This window comes from Mesoplodon bidens (genome assembly GCF_964165515.1).
Source record: "Mesoplodon bidens genome assembly, chromosome: 7".
Taxonomy (NCBI): Eukaryota; Metazoa; Chordata; class Mammalia; order Artiodactyla; family Ziphiidae; genus Mesoplodon; species Mesoplodon bidens.
The window spans coordinates 7,799,785-7,816,364 of record NC_138164.1 but is presented as its reverse complement, the minus strand read 5'-3'; the positions used below and the strand labels follow the sequence as shown (position 1 = coordinate 7,816,364).

Here is a 16,580-nt window from a genome sequence, read left to right as displayed (position 1 = left end):
GATCTTTATTGATCCACCTCCTAGAGTAATGGAAATAAAAACAAAAATAAACAAATGGGACCTAATGAAACTTAAAAGCTTTTGCAAAGCAAAGGCAACAAGCTGAAAAGACAACCCTCAGAATGGGAGAAAATATTTGCACACGAATCAGTGGACAAAAGATTAATCTCCAAAATATATAAACAGCTCATGCAGCTCAATATTAGAAAAACAAACAACCCAATCAAAAATGGGCAGAAGACCTAAATAGACATTTCTCCAAAGAAGACATACAGATGGCCAAGAAGCCCATGAAAAACTGCTCAACATCACTGATTATTAGAGAAATGCAAATCAAAATTACAATGAGGTATCACCTCACACCAGTTAGAATGGGCATCATCAGATAATCTACAAACAATAAATGCTGGAGAGGGTGTGGAGAAAAGGGAACCCTCTTGCACTTGTGGTGGGAATGTAAATGGATACAGCCACTCTGGAGAACAGTATGGAAGTTCCTTAAAAAACTAAAAATAGAATTACCATATGACCCAGCAATCCCACTACTGGGCATATACCCAGAGAAAGCCATAATTCAAAAAGACACATGCACTCCAGTGTGCATTGCAGCATTATTTACAATAGCCAGGTCATGGAAGCAACCTAAATGCCCATTGACAGAAGAATGGATAAAGAAGATGTGGTACATATATACAATGGAATATTACTCAGCCATAAAAAGGAACCAAATTGGGTCATTTGTAGAGACGTGGGAATCTAGAGACTGTCATACAGAGTGAAGTAAGTTCAAAAGAGTAAAACAAATATCGTATATTAACGCATATATGTGGAACCTAGAAAAATGGTCCAGATGAACCGGTTTGCAGGGCAGAAATTGAGACACAGATGTAGAGAACAAATGTATGGACACCAAGTGGGGAAAGCAGCAGGGGTGGTGGTGGTGTGATGAACTGGGAAATTGAGACGGACATATATACACTAGTATGTATAAAATGGATAACCAAAAAGAACCTGCTGTATAAAAAAATAAAATAAAATTCAAAAATTCAATAAATAAATAAATAGAGCTCTCCTGGTGATAGTAGAGTCGTCAAAACAGCACACTGAAAATACAGAATATTTTATTTGAGCTGTAAGCTATACAGGAACAATGGGTAGATTATTCTTCATTGTTGACTGTCTCCCTAGTTACTTTAACATCCACGTTACCTTCTCCAGCCCCCAGCACTGTAGGAATGAACTATCTAGGGAACTGTGGACGTACTGAACAATTCTGAGACTCCCAACCAATCCTCGGGGATGCTGGGTCTCACGGTAGAAAAGAATATGCACAGAAGGTCTCCTCAGAGACACTTCTTTCATGTTCTTTCTTGGATCTGCACATATGGTCTGAAATTTCCATTTTCACATCCCTCAAGAGGGTAGAACTTCTCTGGTTTCATGTAGTCTCAGTCACCCAGAACTGAGCTGCTCCCTTGCTTCAGGAAAAAGAGACAAGATTTTCTGACCTGACTGTTCCTTCAAACCCTGATCTAGAAGAAATTGATCTTTTCCTGCCAGATCACTGGTATAAATCCTATGGGTACTGGGAAAACCCCCGGAGCTTAAGGTCATTGGGCTGCCTTGGAACAGTAACTGTGGTTCTTCATCTTGTTGACCTTCCTCATCACATGTGGCATCTGCCTAAAGTGAGATCTCTTTCCTCAAATCAAATCCTGGCACTCCCCACCAGCTCCATTAACCTATCCAAAAATGTCATTGTGTGAAAATACCTCTATTACCAATGAATTTCAGGATATTTTTACTGTATTCACCATGGAGAGTAGATCTATGTCTTTTGAAAATAATGGTAACTGATTGGTAACTGATTCAAGAAACATCATTTTTATTCTTTTGCATGGTAACGTTGGAGATGCAAACCAAAAATCCTAGTGCATAATCTAAACATCTTCTAATCATATACATAAAGATGTAATTGAGTACTCACCTAGTCACTCGAAGAGCTGAGGAAAATCCAGGGCTACTCTTCTGGACTAACTGGATCTCCAGAACTCTGTGATGGAGAGAAGGGTATCATGAGTAAAGGGGTCATACAGACTCCACATGAGGTTTGGGGCAACAGACAAAAGGAATTCATTCCTGAACATTTTAAAGTCATGGGTCTGTAATTTATGACATAAGAATAATTATTTTGGGGTGCCCTAAGAGGATAGGAAAAAGGATTAGGAGCACTGAGAAAAGGTATCCAATGTGGCCCAGTAAGACAATCAGGTATTATGGGATACTAAGACTGGGAGTGTGAATTTGAGGAGATTTTAGGAGAAAAGTCAGTCAATAAAATAGGGTTCAAATATAAGCAAGTAATTCAGGTGGATCAGTAAAGCTGAGGGGGGAAATTTCTGCTTTAGGAGAAGTGGTAAAATAATATCATCGGAGTGTAATTGAGTGAGGAGACAGTTTCTTGTGGGGCAGAGGAAGAAAACCTTCCCTTCCGTCGTGTGTGCCGCCATTAGTCAAACAATTAAATACGGAATTCCTAGAAGGAAAGGAGGGGAGATCTCAAAAAGTCGAAGAAAGAAATGTAAAGGTGTAAGAGAAGATGCTAAATTTCAAGGCATTGAGAGGAGGGAAAGGGACAGATCTTCTAGTGAATATGCAGAACACAAAAACCAGTGATGTCGAGTGAGTGTGTGTGTGTGTGTGTGTGTGTGTGTGTGTGTGTGTTAGACAGTAATACATGATTACTTCATGGTGTTATTTCAAAGCTTCACCAGAGTCCTAGGTGCAACAGGGAAGCAGTTAACTAGTTATATCCCCTTCCTCCTTCCTCCCCGTATGGAAATGTCCATTTGATCTTTGGGCGTGTAGTAACAACCCCCAGTATATTCTGGAGAGCACCTCTTCCATACGTCACTCTTTTTTTTTTTTTTCTTTTTGCGGTATGTGGGCCTCTCACTGCTGTGGCCTCTCCCGTTGCGGAGCACAGGCTCTGGACGCGCAGGCTCAGCGGCCATGGCTCACGGGCCCAGCCGCTCCGCGGCATGTGGGATCTTCCCGGACCGGGGCACGAACCCGTATCCCCTGCATCGGCAGGCGGACTCTCCACCACTGCGCCACCAGGGAGGCCCCATACGTCACTCTTGCTGTCCCTGCCTCTTCAGCCAACATCTGTCTTAGACTACTACCCCACTTTGCTGTAGACCTATAGTGTGCTCTATTGCGGTCTGCTTCCTTCAGGTTGCTGTTTCTTTCCCCTGTATTTCTTTGCCCTAAGCATGGGCACAGACCCTTCCTTCAGCTCCTTGCAATGAGAGCACAGACTAAGCTGCAGCTCCCGTCACAATTTTTGAAAGGTATAGGAATAACTGAAGGAAACTAACAGAAAGCTTAGAATGAGATACTAAATCTGGCTGTTCTTAGAATCCACAGGCTCAATCCCCTCTACAGGACTTTTACATTCAATCACCACGCTAATTGATTACCTCGTCACTCTCAGAGTTGAGGTAAACCCCCCACCCCCCTCAATTCCTGGCTCAACATCAAGTGGGAAGGACCAGCTTACCTCCCTCCAGGTGAAGTAATCTCAAACCTCTCTCTTAGTGAAAGTCTAAGTCTCAACCACCGGGAACTCCAAGTACAGGAAGCAGTTTCCTCCTCAGCTCTCATTTTCTACCCCAGGGTTTCATTTGTTCCAGGATGATTGACAGTGGGAAACTATTTCCTTCATGATTATTCTCTGTCAGTGCATCTGAATCTAACCTCTCCACCTCTCTTCCCCATTCCCTATAGTACTGAGTTTTAAAGGCTCTGTGCTTAGCCCTCTTTTGGACTTCCTGCATTCCAATTATTTACACTAATATATTCTCTCAGCTTGAATGAGCATCTCAGTGTAAATGGCTCTGAATCCAACCCACCTAGCCTGGATTTATCCTTGTATTCTCCCACAGTGTGATATAATGAAAAGACCACAGAACATGGCATCAAAAATCCTGAATGCTAGGACTGAAATAAATTGGGTCCAAGACTTACCTAGGCAGTCCCTCTTCCCCACAATTTGCCAAAAAGAAAAAATTTTAGAGTCCCTGGTTTCCCTAGGAGCAGGAAATGCCTTTGAAGGACTTCCACAATGTCCCCACCCCAGCCCTTCCCGGGGGAAGCCCAATCTGGTAGGTATATAAACAGGCACCTTGCAGCTTCCTGCTCTAACCTGCTGCTTTCTCCCTCCAAAATGGACAACTCCCTCCTGCTAGGACTCCCCATCCTCCTCTGCTGCTTTAGAGGTGAGTCCCTATGGTTGACAGTTGGAGAGACGTGTCCAGGATCCTGGAATGGGTCGGGGTTCACATGACAGAAGTTCTCTTATGAGAGTCATATGGTAACAGAAGCTGTCATTCTGATGCCATGACTTTTGTCCACAACGCATCATGTCCCTGGGACCTTCACCAAAGTCTTAGTCTGCCCTTGCAGAAGGAAACAGGTAGATTATAAAGGAATTGAAAGATTTTCACAGAAGCTGTGAGGTGAGGTTTTTAAAATGAGGTCTTCATAGAGTGTATCTTTTTTTTTTTCCAACAGTACTGTACGGGTCATTTGCAGACAAAGAACATGGAAGTGAGTAGAAATGGATCAGTGGTGTGGGATGGGGAATTTGGGGGGAGGGAGGAGATGAAAGGGGCAGGCTGAGCACTGAGGGTTTAAAAGGAATCCAGAGATAGACCTTGAATTTCAACACTCAACAACTTCTTCCAGCAGGATCAGGCTGGGATGGGAGCTGATTTTAAGTTTGATGAAAAAACATGAGCAGCAGTTGACAAGGCTAAGGATGAGTGTATTAAAAAGCAAGAAAAAGGGAAAGGGGGAAGTGGAATGTTGATTTTTAAGGCACTAGCTGGCTAAATCCAAAGTGTGGCAATTTCATGGATTTCAGATGCTTTCCCCCTTGTCAGCTTCCAGGCGCATGTAGGTAAGAAAGTCACATAGGTCAATTAAAAAGAAGGGAATGAGGCACACACACACAAAAAATGTGCATTTATCTTTTTCCTTTGAGTCTGTGCTGTATCCTAAGAGATGGGTAGGGGAGGCTGAGAGGCCCTCTAGAGGTGAAGAGAATTGAAAAGAGGGAGAGGTGCAGATATGCCACGAGAGGGGGGACTAGGCTTTGGAGGGACATAAGAGCCTAGAGTGGCTCCAGGTTAAGAGAGCAGGATGGGCCTCATGTGTTACAAGGCTTACAGTGACTCTAGGCAAGGGTAAATCTTAGAGAAAATTGCAGGTATGTTTTATTTCTCTTTGCCAGCACAGTCCATGAACTATTTGTTGGTGAACACCGTATTCCTGGTGAGTATGAAGAGGACCTGACCTGATTATCTCAGTTTTGATTTTGTTCCCCTTTTCCTTAACCCTCCACCTGTTTTACAGGCTAAAACTTCTGAGACCATAAACTTTAGACCCTCTTTTGACTCAGCCTATTTTAATAGAGGTAGATGCCCATGTTTAATGAGTCTCTGACAAAGCCCTCAGGGCTCCCAGCAGACTTCAAATTTGAAAGAGGAGGTAGGTCCTTTCATAGCAGTGTGAGACCCTCTCTCACTTCGACTTCCCTACTCTCTGGCCCAAATTATAGAAATTATTCAGTGTAGGATGTGCCACCTCCAGTTTCCAGGAGAGAGGTGTTCCAGAGGCAGAGGAATATGTACTGCAACAATGGAAGAGGCTTGCGCAACTGGGAGGATTTTCAGAAGTAAGTTGTGGGTTTGGGGAAGGGGGGGGCAGAGAAAGCAGACAGGGATACATTAGTCACAGTAAAAAGGTGGGACCTTACTTTAGCTCAGGCAGTCTCAACTCTGGGATGACTGACTATCTCTATCCCATCGCATACCATAATGAAAAATAGATAGAGGTAGTCTCTGAGGGGTGGGGGTCTGTAGCTATGGAATCAATATTTTGAGAAGCCTGAAGAAAACAGAGGAGACTTAACTGAGGGGAAAGGAGAGGCACAATACAGCCAGTGGAGAACAGCTGGATGTTGGAGTGGGGAGGGAAGTTCTTTGTCTTTGTCCCTGCCTGGACCTCCTTGTGGGTGATTTTAAACTGTGAAAATAGAGGGGCCAGTGTTAGCAATAAATATTGACTAAATGGCTCTTCATGGGTAAGACTAAACATCATGATTTCTCAGTTTTCCTAGCCTTTGTGCTGAGCGATTCCTTAGTATTTCTAACCCTTACTTAAACCACTGTTAACATTCCCAGTGGAAACATCCAGCTTGGGCAATCCTTGAATTGCTGCTGTCATTACATCCCCATATCCAGGAATTTTTTTTTTAACTACTCTGCTATTGCTTTTCTTTTGGGAAACCCCCAAATTCCAACATCTTCCGATTCTTCACATTTGAATAACCGAGCCTTGAACTACACAAGGTTGTTTTTGTATGCTGGTGCAGGCTGGAAAGAAGGTGTTTTTTTTGTTTGTTTTTCCAGAAACCTCTTTGCTGATCTGTTTCTCCTCCTTCTGCAGATGATGGTACACCCTGGTTAACCTTTAGGGGCTGCCTAAAGAACTGTGCTAATGTGAACAATATAAAATGGAGTGGCTATTTGGTGAACTTCAGGTGCTGCAGGAGCCATGACTTGTGCAATGAAGACCTCTAGAAATCACTGGTCCTTTTCTGGCTTCAGTCTCTGGATGGGTGACATTGTTGGTGCCACCTCTTCACAATGATTTTCTAAAAAAACACATTTCAGATTGCAAACATATGGCTCTGCCTTCTGCATATGTAAGAAAAAGCCCTCTCTTTTTCTATCAATAGATTCTCTGCCTTGGCCCCTGGCGGGGTGAGGGGTAGGGAACACCTTGAATACAAGATCAACACATCCTGCAGGTTGTTACAGAAGCTAATGCTTTCACTGAATACCCAAGTTGCTTCAGAAAAGGAAGAAGATAGGTCACTTCTTCTCCCTGCTCCTTCCCTTCCTTCTGTGACAGAATATTTTCATTTTTTCTCTTGGTATTGTTCTTCTTATCTCACTCCAATTAAAGCGTATAACTCTGGCCTCATGGGGAGGGAGGGGGCAATGTGAAAAGAGATGACTTAAGTCTTCATAAATTTTGTTCATGAATGCTATTACCCGAGAGAGGAGCAGGGCAGAATATAGAAAGAAATTTGTACCAGAGCCATGAAGAGAAAAAGATTTTCTGCCTTGTAGAATGAGACTCTCTATGGAGTTGGGGGTTGGAGAAGAAAAGGAGAGGGCATGCTTGGAATTCTAGAGATAGTATTTGCACTCTGCTTCCCTGGCAAACTCATAGGAAGGCATCAACCCCTAGACAGGGAAGAGCTGTAGTATGCTTCCAAGGAGATGAGACCAGAAGTAGCCACACAAATATTCCCATGCCTGCAGCGTGGCATGGAGGAAGCTGAGATCTGTGGGGTCTGAGGAAGCCATGTGGGTCTGTCCACTAGACATCTCAGCAGCAACCTCTGTGGAGAGCTGTCCCCATGACCAGATGCCTTTCCTCACCCTCCACCTCCACCTCACACATGCTCGGGTCTTCCGCTTGTACAGTTCTAGCACATACATCCTGCAGGTTGTTACAGAACCTAGTGCTTTCACTGAATACCCAAGTTGCTTCAGAAAAGAAAGAGGATAGGTCAGTTCTTTTCCCTGCTTCTTCCCTTCCTTTCCTTTTTTTTCCCTTCCTGGGAAAAAACAGGGGTTGGAAAATGCATGCTCATAAGGATTGATGACTGATTCCTAACAAACTGGTAGGATGAAGCCTGAAAAGGGTGATTAATTAATATTATAAAAATATCATAAAGAAAGTTACATTTCTTCCATACCCATATTGTGTTTTCTTCTTTCTCTCCTCTCCAAACTCTTCTTTAATTTCGTCAACAAATATTTATTTTAAAAGTCCTGTATTTAAGGCACTGCTGGACCTTAGGATACCATAGTCATGATCACTGTCCTCATGGTATCTAAAGCAAGAATGAAAATATAAAGAGATAATTAAACATGCAAGTTGAAACAAAATAATAAAAAATAAACAGGTGGGAATATTTGGTATAAAATATAACAAATCAAAAAAAGCCCACAATAGATGAAATATTATATGTATTTCTTGAAAACGATGAGCAAAGAATTAGGCAGTTGGAAGACCAGAATGAGGAACTCTCCCAGAATACAGTAATAAAGAAGATGATGTAGAAAAGATGACCATAGAATAGAAAGGCTTACAGAGTACAGACCTAAAAATAAGGAAAAACATAAGCTAAATATAGTAAAACATAAGTTATATATAGTAAAACATAAGTTAAAGACTATAAAAGATGACAAATCTTTAAGCACTTCCAGTAAGAAAGAGCATGAAAAGCATAAAGGGAGAAAGAATAAATGCCAAAGTCTTAACAAAGAAACTTAGAACAATGTATAAATTCAGAAAAAGTCATGTCTAAGTGATGGTATGCTTTTACCGGTATTTTTTCAAGCCAACTACTGTATCTTTCAGGAGGTTTTAATAGCTTTCTTTACATGGATTTTTTCTGTTGTATATGAGATTCCATTTTATATTCTAAGTTGTTATTGTAATGCAAAGGCTATTAATAACTGAATGTCAATTTCATGTCCTAGTACTTTAATAAATTATCATTATATCTCAGTTTTTCTACTGATTCTTTTGGTTTCATAAGATTTTTTATACACTCTTTCATTTGAAAAAGAAAATGGTTTTGCCTCCTCCTTTCAAATTCTAAGCCCTCTAATTGCTTTCTGTTGTCTAATTGCATTGGCTATACTTCTAATATTATATTAATGAGCTGTTCTTGTCTTATTCCTTATTTTAGCATGACCATCTAATGTTTCCCCATTACATAAAATAGTGGCTTTGGGACTGAGGTATACATCATTTTATCATGTTAAAGACATATTCATTGGGACTTCCTTGGTGGAGCAGTGGTTAAGGATCCGCCTGCCAACGCAGGGGACACGAGTTCAATCCCTGGTCCGGGAGGATCCCACATGCTGGAGCAACTAAGCCCATGCACCACAACTACTGAGCCTGCGCTCTAGAGCCCAACTACTGAGCCTGCGTGCCACAACTACTGAAGCCCGCATGCCTAGAGTCCGTGCTCTGCAACAAGAGAAGCCACCACAATGAGAAGCCCGTGCACCAAAACGAAGAGTAGCCCCCACTCACCACAACTAGAGAAATCCTGTGCACAGCAATGAAGACCCAACGCAGTCAAAAATAAATAAATAAAAATAAATAAATTTATAAAAAATAAAGTACAAAAAAAGCATACTCATCAATTTCCTTTTTATTGTTTCTTTTTCATATAAATGTGTGTTAAATTTTGTCAAATGACTTCTTGTTTCCTTTGAAGATCATCTGATTTTTCTCAGTTATTATAATACTATATTAATTGATATTTTTTAACATTAAACCACTCTTATATCCCTAGAATAAGACTCACATAGTCATGATGTATAGTAAACATATTGCATTAATTGGCTCCAATTATTCACCCCTCGTTTTGTCTACATCCTCTGACCTATAATTTTTCATTGTCCTCCCATTGTAGGTGGGATAACCTGCCCAGTCTCCTAATTCTAGGCTTGGTCATGTAGCTTGCTTTGGCCACTGGGGTGTCAGCAAACTTAATGTAATCACAGGTTTAAAATGGGTTTGGGTCTTGCCCGAACACGGGTTCGAGCTCTGGTCTCTGAAGATCCCAAATGCCATGGAGCAACTAAGCCCGCGTGCCACGACTACTGAACCTGTGCTCTAGAGCCCATGAGCCACAACTACTGAGCCCACAAGCCACAGCTACTGAAGCTCACGCACTTAGAGCCCATGCTCCACAAGAGAAGACACTGCAATAAGAAACACACACACCGTAACAAAGAGTAGCCCCTGCTCTCTGCAACTAGGGAAAGCCCGTGCGCAGCAACAAAGACCCAATGCAGCCAAAAATAAATAAATTAATTAAAAAATATATATGTATTTTTTAAGCCACTGAGTTTTTAAATGGTTACTCAACAAAAACTAAATGATTCATTATATATTATCTCATCTGCTTTTGAAATCTGCTAATATTTTGTTAAAGATTTTTAAATTGAAGTATTTTTATAAGTGAGATTTTTATAGTACTCTATATTATATAAACTCAAATTGGATTTAGATATTAATACTTGCTTAATAAAAACAATGAAATTTCCTCTCCTCATCTATAGTACAAAATAGTTTAAGTAGCATTAGGATCATCTAATCTTTAAAGGTTTTTTGGAAGATTTCTGTGTAACTGTACAGGCCTAATGCTGCTTTGGTAGGTGATGGGAGCGCTTTTATAATTTTCTCTATTTCTTTGATAGAAATCAGTTTGTGTAGACTTCCTAATTCTACTTTGGTCAGTTTGGGTAAAAATTCTATTTTCCTAGAAAATTACCTATTTCAATTATTGCTTACATCCATTTGTGTGGAATTATACAAATTAGTTTTGAAACTTAAAGTAAATATTTGTTTAAATTTCCTCAGTTTGGATATTTATTTATCCTTTGCAATATCTAATTTTTTTTTTTTTTTTGCGGTACACTGTTGTGGCCTCTCCCGTTGCAGAGCACAGACTCTGGACGCACAGGCTCATCGGCCATGGCTCACGGGCCTAGCCACTCCGCAGCATGTGGGATCTTCCCGGACTGGGGCACGAACCTGTGTCCCCTGCATTGGCAGGCAGACTCTCAACCACTGCACCACCAGGGAAGCCCTGCAATATCTAATTTTTAATATTTGTGAAGTCTTTTTAAAAAAAATTATATGTTAACTTGTGATTTGCCTATTTAGATGAACTTTTTAGTTCATTAGTTATATATTTTTTTCTGTTTTCTACCTGTGGCAGACATATCCTAAGGTATGGGATATACCCAATCAGTCACACACTTGGATAACCCCCTGTCCCTTGTGTGTGGGCAGAAACTGTGACTTGATTCTAACCAATAGAATATAGCAAAGGTGATGGGGTGTTACTCATATTATCATGTTATATTGTATAAGACTCACTTTGCAGACTAGAGAGATTCTCCCACTGGCCTTAAAGAAGAAGTGATATTAAAATTGCCTATGGGGATGGCCACATGGCAGGGAACTGTGGACAGCCTCTGCAAACTGAAAGAGGCCCTAGCCAATAGCCAGAAATAAAATAGAAACCTAGTCCTATACTGCAACAAGATTAAGTCTATCAACAACCAGAGGGAGCTTGGAAGTGGATTCTTCCTCAATTAGGTCTCCAGATGAGAACACGGCCTGTCCTACACTTGACTGCAGCCTTGTGGGATTCTGAGCTGAGAACCCAGCTAAGATGTGCCTGGACTTATGACCTATAGAAACTGTGAGATAAAAAATGTGTGTGTTTTTAAGCCACTAAGTCTATGGTACACAGTTACAGAAAGTAAGCCAGCCAAACGAAAATAAAACCCTAACTCTTAGATTTCTACATTTATTTATTGCTAGTTCTTTCCTTCTCTCTGCTTACTTTGTTTTTCTTGTTCTGCTACTTTGAGTGTTTAATTCATTCATTTTCTTTTTTCATTTGTATGTGTATTTAATGCTGTGAATTTTCCTCTAGTAAATGCTTTTGCTGTATTCCATAGTTTCTATGTCATGTTTTTCATGTTTGCTGTTAAGAAATTCTACATTTTTTTGTTCGTGGGTTGCTCTTTTGACATAGGAGTTGCTTAAGAACATGTTTCTAATATTTCCTGGCTGTAGAGTCTTTTCAGTCTTGTTTTTAGCTTTAGTTTATTGCATGTGGTAAATAAATATTGCTTATATTATTTCTATTTCTTGAAATTTTTTGAGTATTTCTTTGAGGCTTTGCAAAGATTTCCCAAGTTTAGATATTTGAAAGGACTCACCAGACTTCACAGAACATACTTATTCCTTATGGAGCATACTTACTCACAGAGCAAACAAAGTACCACTTTTATTTAAAGAGAAAGGATACAATGCAACAAAAGAAAGAGTACAGGCAAGCATTGGGGGAATCTGACATTCCATGCATAGGCTCCCCAAGAATCCTTATTTGCATATAGACTATTCTCTGTCACTAGACTGAACAACCAAGATCTGAGTGAGGAATCTTGGCTTCAGGAGAGTTTAAAACAGAAGTTCTTAATGAGGGTGTATGTAACTGGGGTGAGGGTGGGGTGTTAATGTCTCTCTGACCACATGCTCAAGCCAGGCTGGAAAAAGTTTATTTTACATCAGTAAATAAAATGTCCTTGAGGAAGGAGACAAGATGGTGGAATAGAAGGACTTGAGCTCACCTCCTCTCATGAAAATACTAAAATCACAACAAACTATGAACAACCATTGACAAAAAAGACTAGAACCTACCAAAAAAGATATTATACATCCAAAGACAAAGAAGAAGCCACAACAAGATTGTAGGAGGGGTGCGTACACAATATAATCAAATCCCATACATGCTGGGTGGGTAACCCACACACTGGAAAATAATTATAGCACAGAGGTTCTCCCATAGGAGTGAGAGTACTAAGCCCCATGTCATACTCCCCAGCCTGGGGTTCTGGAATCAGGAGGAGGAGCCCCCAGAGCATTTGCTTTGAAGGCCAGCAGGGCTTGAATGCAAGAGCTTCATAGAACTGGAGGAGATAGAAACTCCACTCTGGAGGACATACATAAGGTCTCATGCACACCAGGACCTAGGGAAAAAGCAGTGACTTCATAGGAGCCTGGGCCAGACCTACCTGCTGGTCTTGGAGGGTATACTGGCTAGGTAGGGGGTGCCTGTGGCTCACTGTAGGAATGGGGACACTGGTGGCAGAGGTATTGTGGAGTGCTCATTGGCATGAGCTCTTCTGGAGGCTGCCATTTTAACACCAAGACCTGGCCCCACCCAATAGCCTGTTGGCTCCAGTGCTGGGATGCCTCAGGCCAAACAACCAACAGGGCAGGAACACAGTCCCACCCATCAGCAGACAGGCTGCCTAAAGTCTTCCTGAGTCCACAGCCACCTCTAAACACCCCCCTTGACACAGCCCTGTCCACCAGAGGGAGAAGAACCAGCTCCACCCACCAGTGGGCAGGCACCAGTCCCTCCCACCAGGAAGCCTGCACAAGCCTCTAGACCAGCATCACCCACCAGGGGGCAGATACCAGAAGCCAAGAGGAACTATTGATACAATCCTGCAGCCTGCAAAACAGAGACTGCAAACACAGTAGGTTAGACAAAATGAGACAGCGGAGGAATATCTTCCAGACGAAGGAACAAGATAAAACGCCAGAAGACCAACTAAGATAGGCAACTAAGACCAACTATGGAGAGAGGCAAACTACCAGAAAAAGAATTCAGAGTAATGACAGTAAAGATGATCCAAAGTCTCAGAAAAAGAATGGAGGCACAGATCAAGACGATACAAGAAATGTTTAACAAAGACCTAAAAGATTTAAAGAACAAACAGAGTTGAAGAGTATAATAATTGAAATGAAAAATACACTAGAAGGAATCAATAGTAGAATAAATGAGGCAGAAGAACGAAAAGGTGACCTGGAAGACAGAATGGTGGAATTACTGCTGTGGAACAGAATAAAGAAAAAAGAATGAAAAGAAATGAGGACAGTCTAAGAGACCTCTGGGACAACATTAAATACACCAACATTCACATTACAGGGGGTCCCAGAAGGCGAAGGGAGAGAGAGGGCCTGAGAAAATATTTGAAGAGACAATAGCTGAAAACTTCCCTATCATGGGAAAGGAAACAGTCACCCAAGTCCAGGAAGTGCACAGAGTCTCATACAGGATAAACTCAAGGAGGAACATACTGACACACATATTAATCAAATTGACAAAAATTAAAGACAGAGAAAATATTAAAAGCAACAAGGGAAAAGCAACAAATAACATACAGGGAAATCCCCATAAGGCTATCAGCTGATTTTTCAGCAGAAAATCTGCAGGCCAGAAGGGAGTGGCATGATATATTTAAAGTGATGAAAGGGAAAAACCTACAACCAAGAATACTCTTGTTCAGATTCAATGGAGAAATCACAAGCTTTACAGGCAAGCAAAAGCTAAGACAATTCAGCACCACCAGACCAGCTTTACAACAAACGCTAAAGGAACTTCTCTAGGCAGAAAAGAAAAGCCCACAACTAGAAACAAGAAAATTACAAATGGGAAAGCTTAACAGTAAAGGAAAACATATAGTAAAGGCAGGAAATCAAGAGGAGAGCACAAATGCACGACACTGGAAATGCATGTGAAATTAAGAGACTAGCAACTTAAAGCCATCTTGTATACATATAGACTGCTATATCAAAACCTCAGGATAGCCGCAACATTAAGGCATCAAAGGGTTTCCTTCCTCCCCAGGGTTCCCCTGTTTCTTTCTTTCAGTCCTACTCTAGGTCAACCCTTGGGCCAATTATTCTCCTAGGTATCTTACTTTCCTTCTTCATTTCAAAATTAAAATTCCTTCTCACAACCTCCTAAGGCTCTGAGAAATCAGGGTCCTTTTCTCTCTGAGCCTCAGGTTGAAACTACTTTCTATGAAGCCACCTAAAGGCTGGCTTTACTCTGCTACTTCTCCTTGGACTGTGGGCACAGAAATTTTCCGATATTTTCCCTTCTGCACACAAAAAACTCTACTCGGTTCTTAATTCTTTTATTTCTAAAAATGTAAACATCTATAAGAAGTACAGCAGATACAAAGAAACATGGTGTAAAGAAAACCTCGTTCACCATCTGGCATGTCCTGTCTAAGACTTTCATTTATAAGAGGCGGTTCTGAGTTGGAGATGGTTTTGCCCCCACAGTTGGCATTTGGTGATATCTGGACACATTTGTGATTATTATTATTGATTGGGATGCTACTGCATCTAAAGTGTAGAGGCCAGGGATGCTGCTCCACATCCTACAATGTGCAGAACAGTCCTCCCAAACAAAAAATTATCTAGCCCAGAATATCAACAGTGCTGAAGTTGAGAAACTCTGATTTACAACATCACCATATTTCATTCCGCCTCAACTCATATAGCATCTGCCCCTCCCAGCTGGGGCAGCTCACTGATTATTAGAAATTTCAGGACAGAAGTTTTGCTCCTGAGTGAAAGGAAGTAATTAAATGTTCTGATTTAATGGCAGGACATTTAATTTAAAATTTAATCCAACCACAGTGAATTCCATTACACACAGAGTTTTGATATTTGTGGCAAATAACAGCAAATATGAGACATATACCTGCCCTCAAAGAGCTTGATCTTCTTGGGAGGAAAAGAAATACAACACACGTGAAGAAGTAATAAGAATAAAAAGCAAGATATGAGTATCAGTGCTTAAGACATAAATAAGAATGATTGGGAATAACAGACTTGAGTTGGCCCTTAAATAGATTTAAAATGAAAGCGTTTTAGAACTGAAAGCAATTAACATAATATCTAATGTAACTCCATTTAACAGGTGAGAAGAAAAACACAGAGAAACTAACCTGTCCAAATTATGCTGGCAAATTACTGGAAAGAGAACTCTGGTCTCCTGATTCCTGACCCTTGCTGTTTCGTTTACAACCGTTGCCTTTGTGACTGCTAAAAAAGAAGAGAGAGAGCTGAGCAGAGAAGGCCCTGTATGAACAATGGTAGAAGTGTACATCATCATCATAGTTATAATAATAATCATTGCTGAGATTTGAATGCTTAGTGAGTAGACTGGTGAAAGGCTCACATTATGAAGTATCAGAAAGTAAGACTGGAAAGGAACGAGCAGCTTGGAATGAAGAGATAAGATTAAACTAAACAGAATATTAACAGTCTCAGTCTAGGTATTTTAGAAGTTAAATGAGAAATAAAGGTAAGTGCTATAGGAATTCCAAAAAGGGTCAAATTCCAATGGCTGAGGGTAATCAGGCATGGCTTGGTGGGAGGGGTAAATTGGAGATGAGCTTTCAAGAGGCATAGGATTTGAAAGGAGATAAGAGGAGAATCTAGATAAGGAAGGGATCCAAAGTTAAAGAAACCAAGTGGCTTTGAGGACGGTGAAGAAACAAGACTGACTAGAATGGGAAGCTTGAGTAGAGGGGACCTGGGAAATGAGGCTGAAAAGGCAGGATGGGTCCAGATCATGCAGGGCCCCAAGAAGAATGAATTTACTCTGGCAAAGAGAGACCACTGCAGGTGCTTTAGCAGAATAACTTGATTAATGTTTTAGGATGACTCCTCTGGCAATGATGTATAGGATGGACTGAGCCAAGAGAGATAAAAGGGAAGGCAGAGAGCTATTCTTCTCGTAAGAACAGAATAAAGATTATAAAGACTAAAGAATACTATACAATAGTTATAATGCAGTGAGTTATTATTTCATAGACACTATGCTAACGTACTTTTTCTCATTTAATTCTCACAGAAAACATACAAAGGAAGTCAAATTATCATCTCCATTTTTAAAATGAGAAAATAGAATCAAAGAGGGGCTACATAACTTGCCCAGGTCACATATCTAGGCAGTGGAGGAGTCAGAATTTGAGCCCAGATAATATGACCCAGAGCCTACAGTCTTAGCTACTATGCCGTAT

The 16,580-nt window shown here is 40.9% G+C and overlaps 2 protein-coding genes across 4 annotated transcripts in view; one reads left to right on the top strand and one right to left on the bottom strand.

The window, feature by feature from the left end:
* The window catches only part of LOC308620132 (uncharacterized protein), a 42,199-nt gene that overhangs the window by 22,629 nt on the left and 2,990 nt on the right, over positions 1–16,580 (bottom strand). For all 3 annotated transcript variants that reach the window (XR_014016290.1, XR_014016291.1, XM_081239449.1), the window contains exons 3-5: positions 15,501–15,597; positions 7,838–7,975; positions 1,988–2,053 (exon numbers count right to left, since the gene is read on the bottom strand). The gene's annotated coding sequence lies outside the window, so the exon portion shown is untranslated. The remainder of the gene's footprint in view (positions 1–1,987; positions 2,054–7,837; positions 7,976–15,500; positions 15,598–16,580) is intronic.
* On the top strand, positions 4,229–6,647 carry PATE1 (prostate and testis expressed 1; the record flags this gene model as incomplete). Its single annotated transcript, XM_081239441.1, has 3 exons — positions 4,229–4,280; positions 5,624–5,740; positions 6,514–6,647. 3 exons carry the CDS (start codon positions 4,229–4,231, stop codon positions 6,645–6,647), a joined length of 303 nt encoding a protein of 100 aa, XP_081095567.1.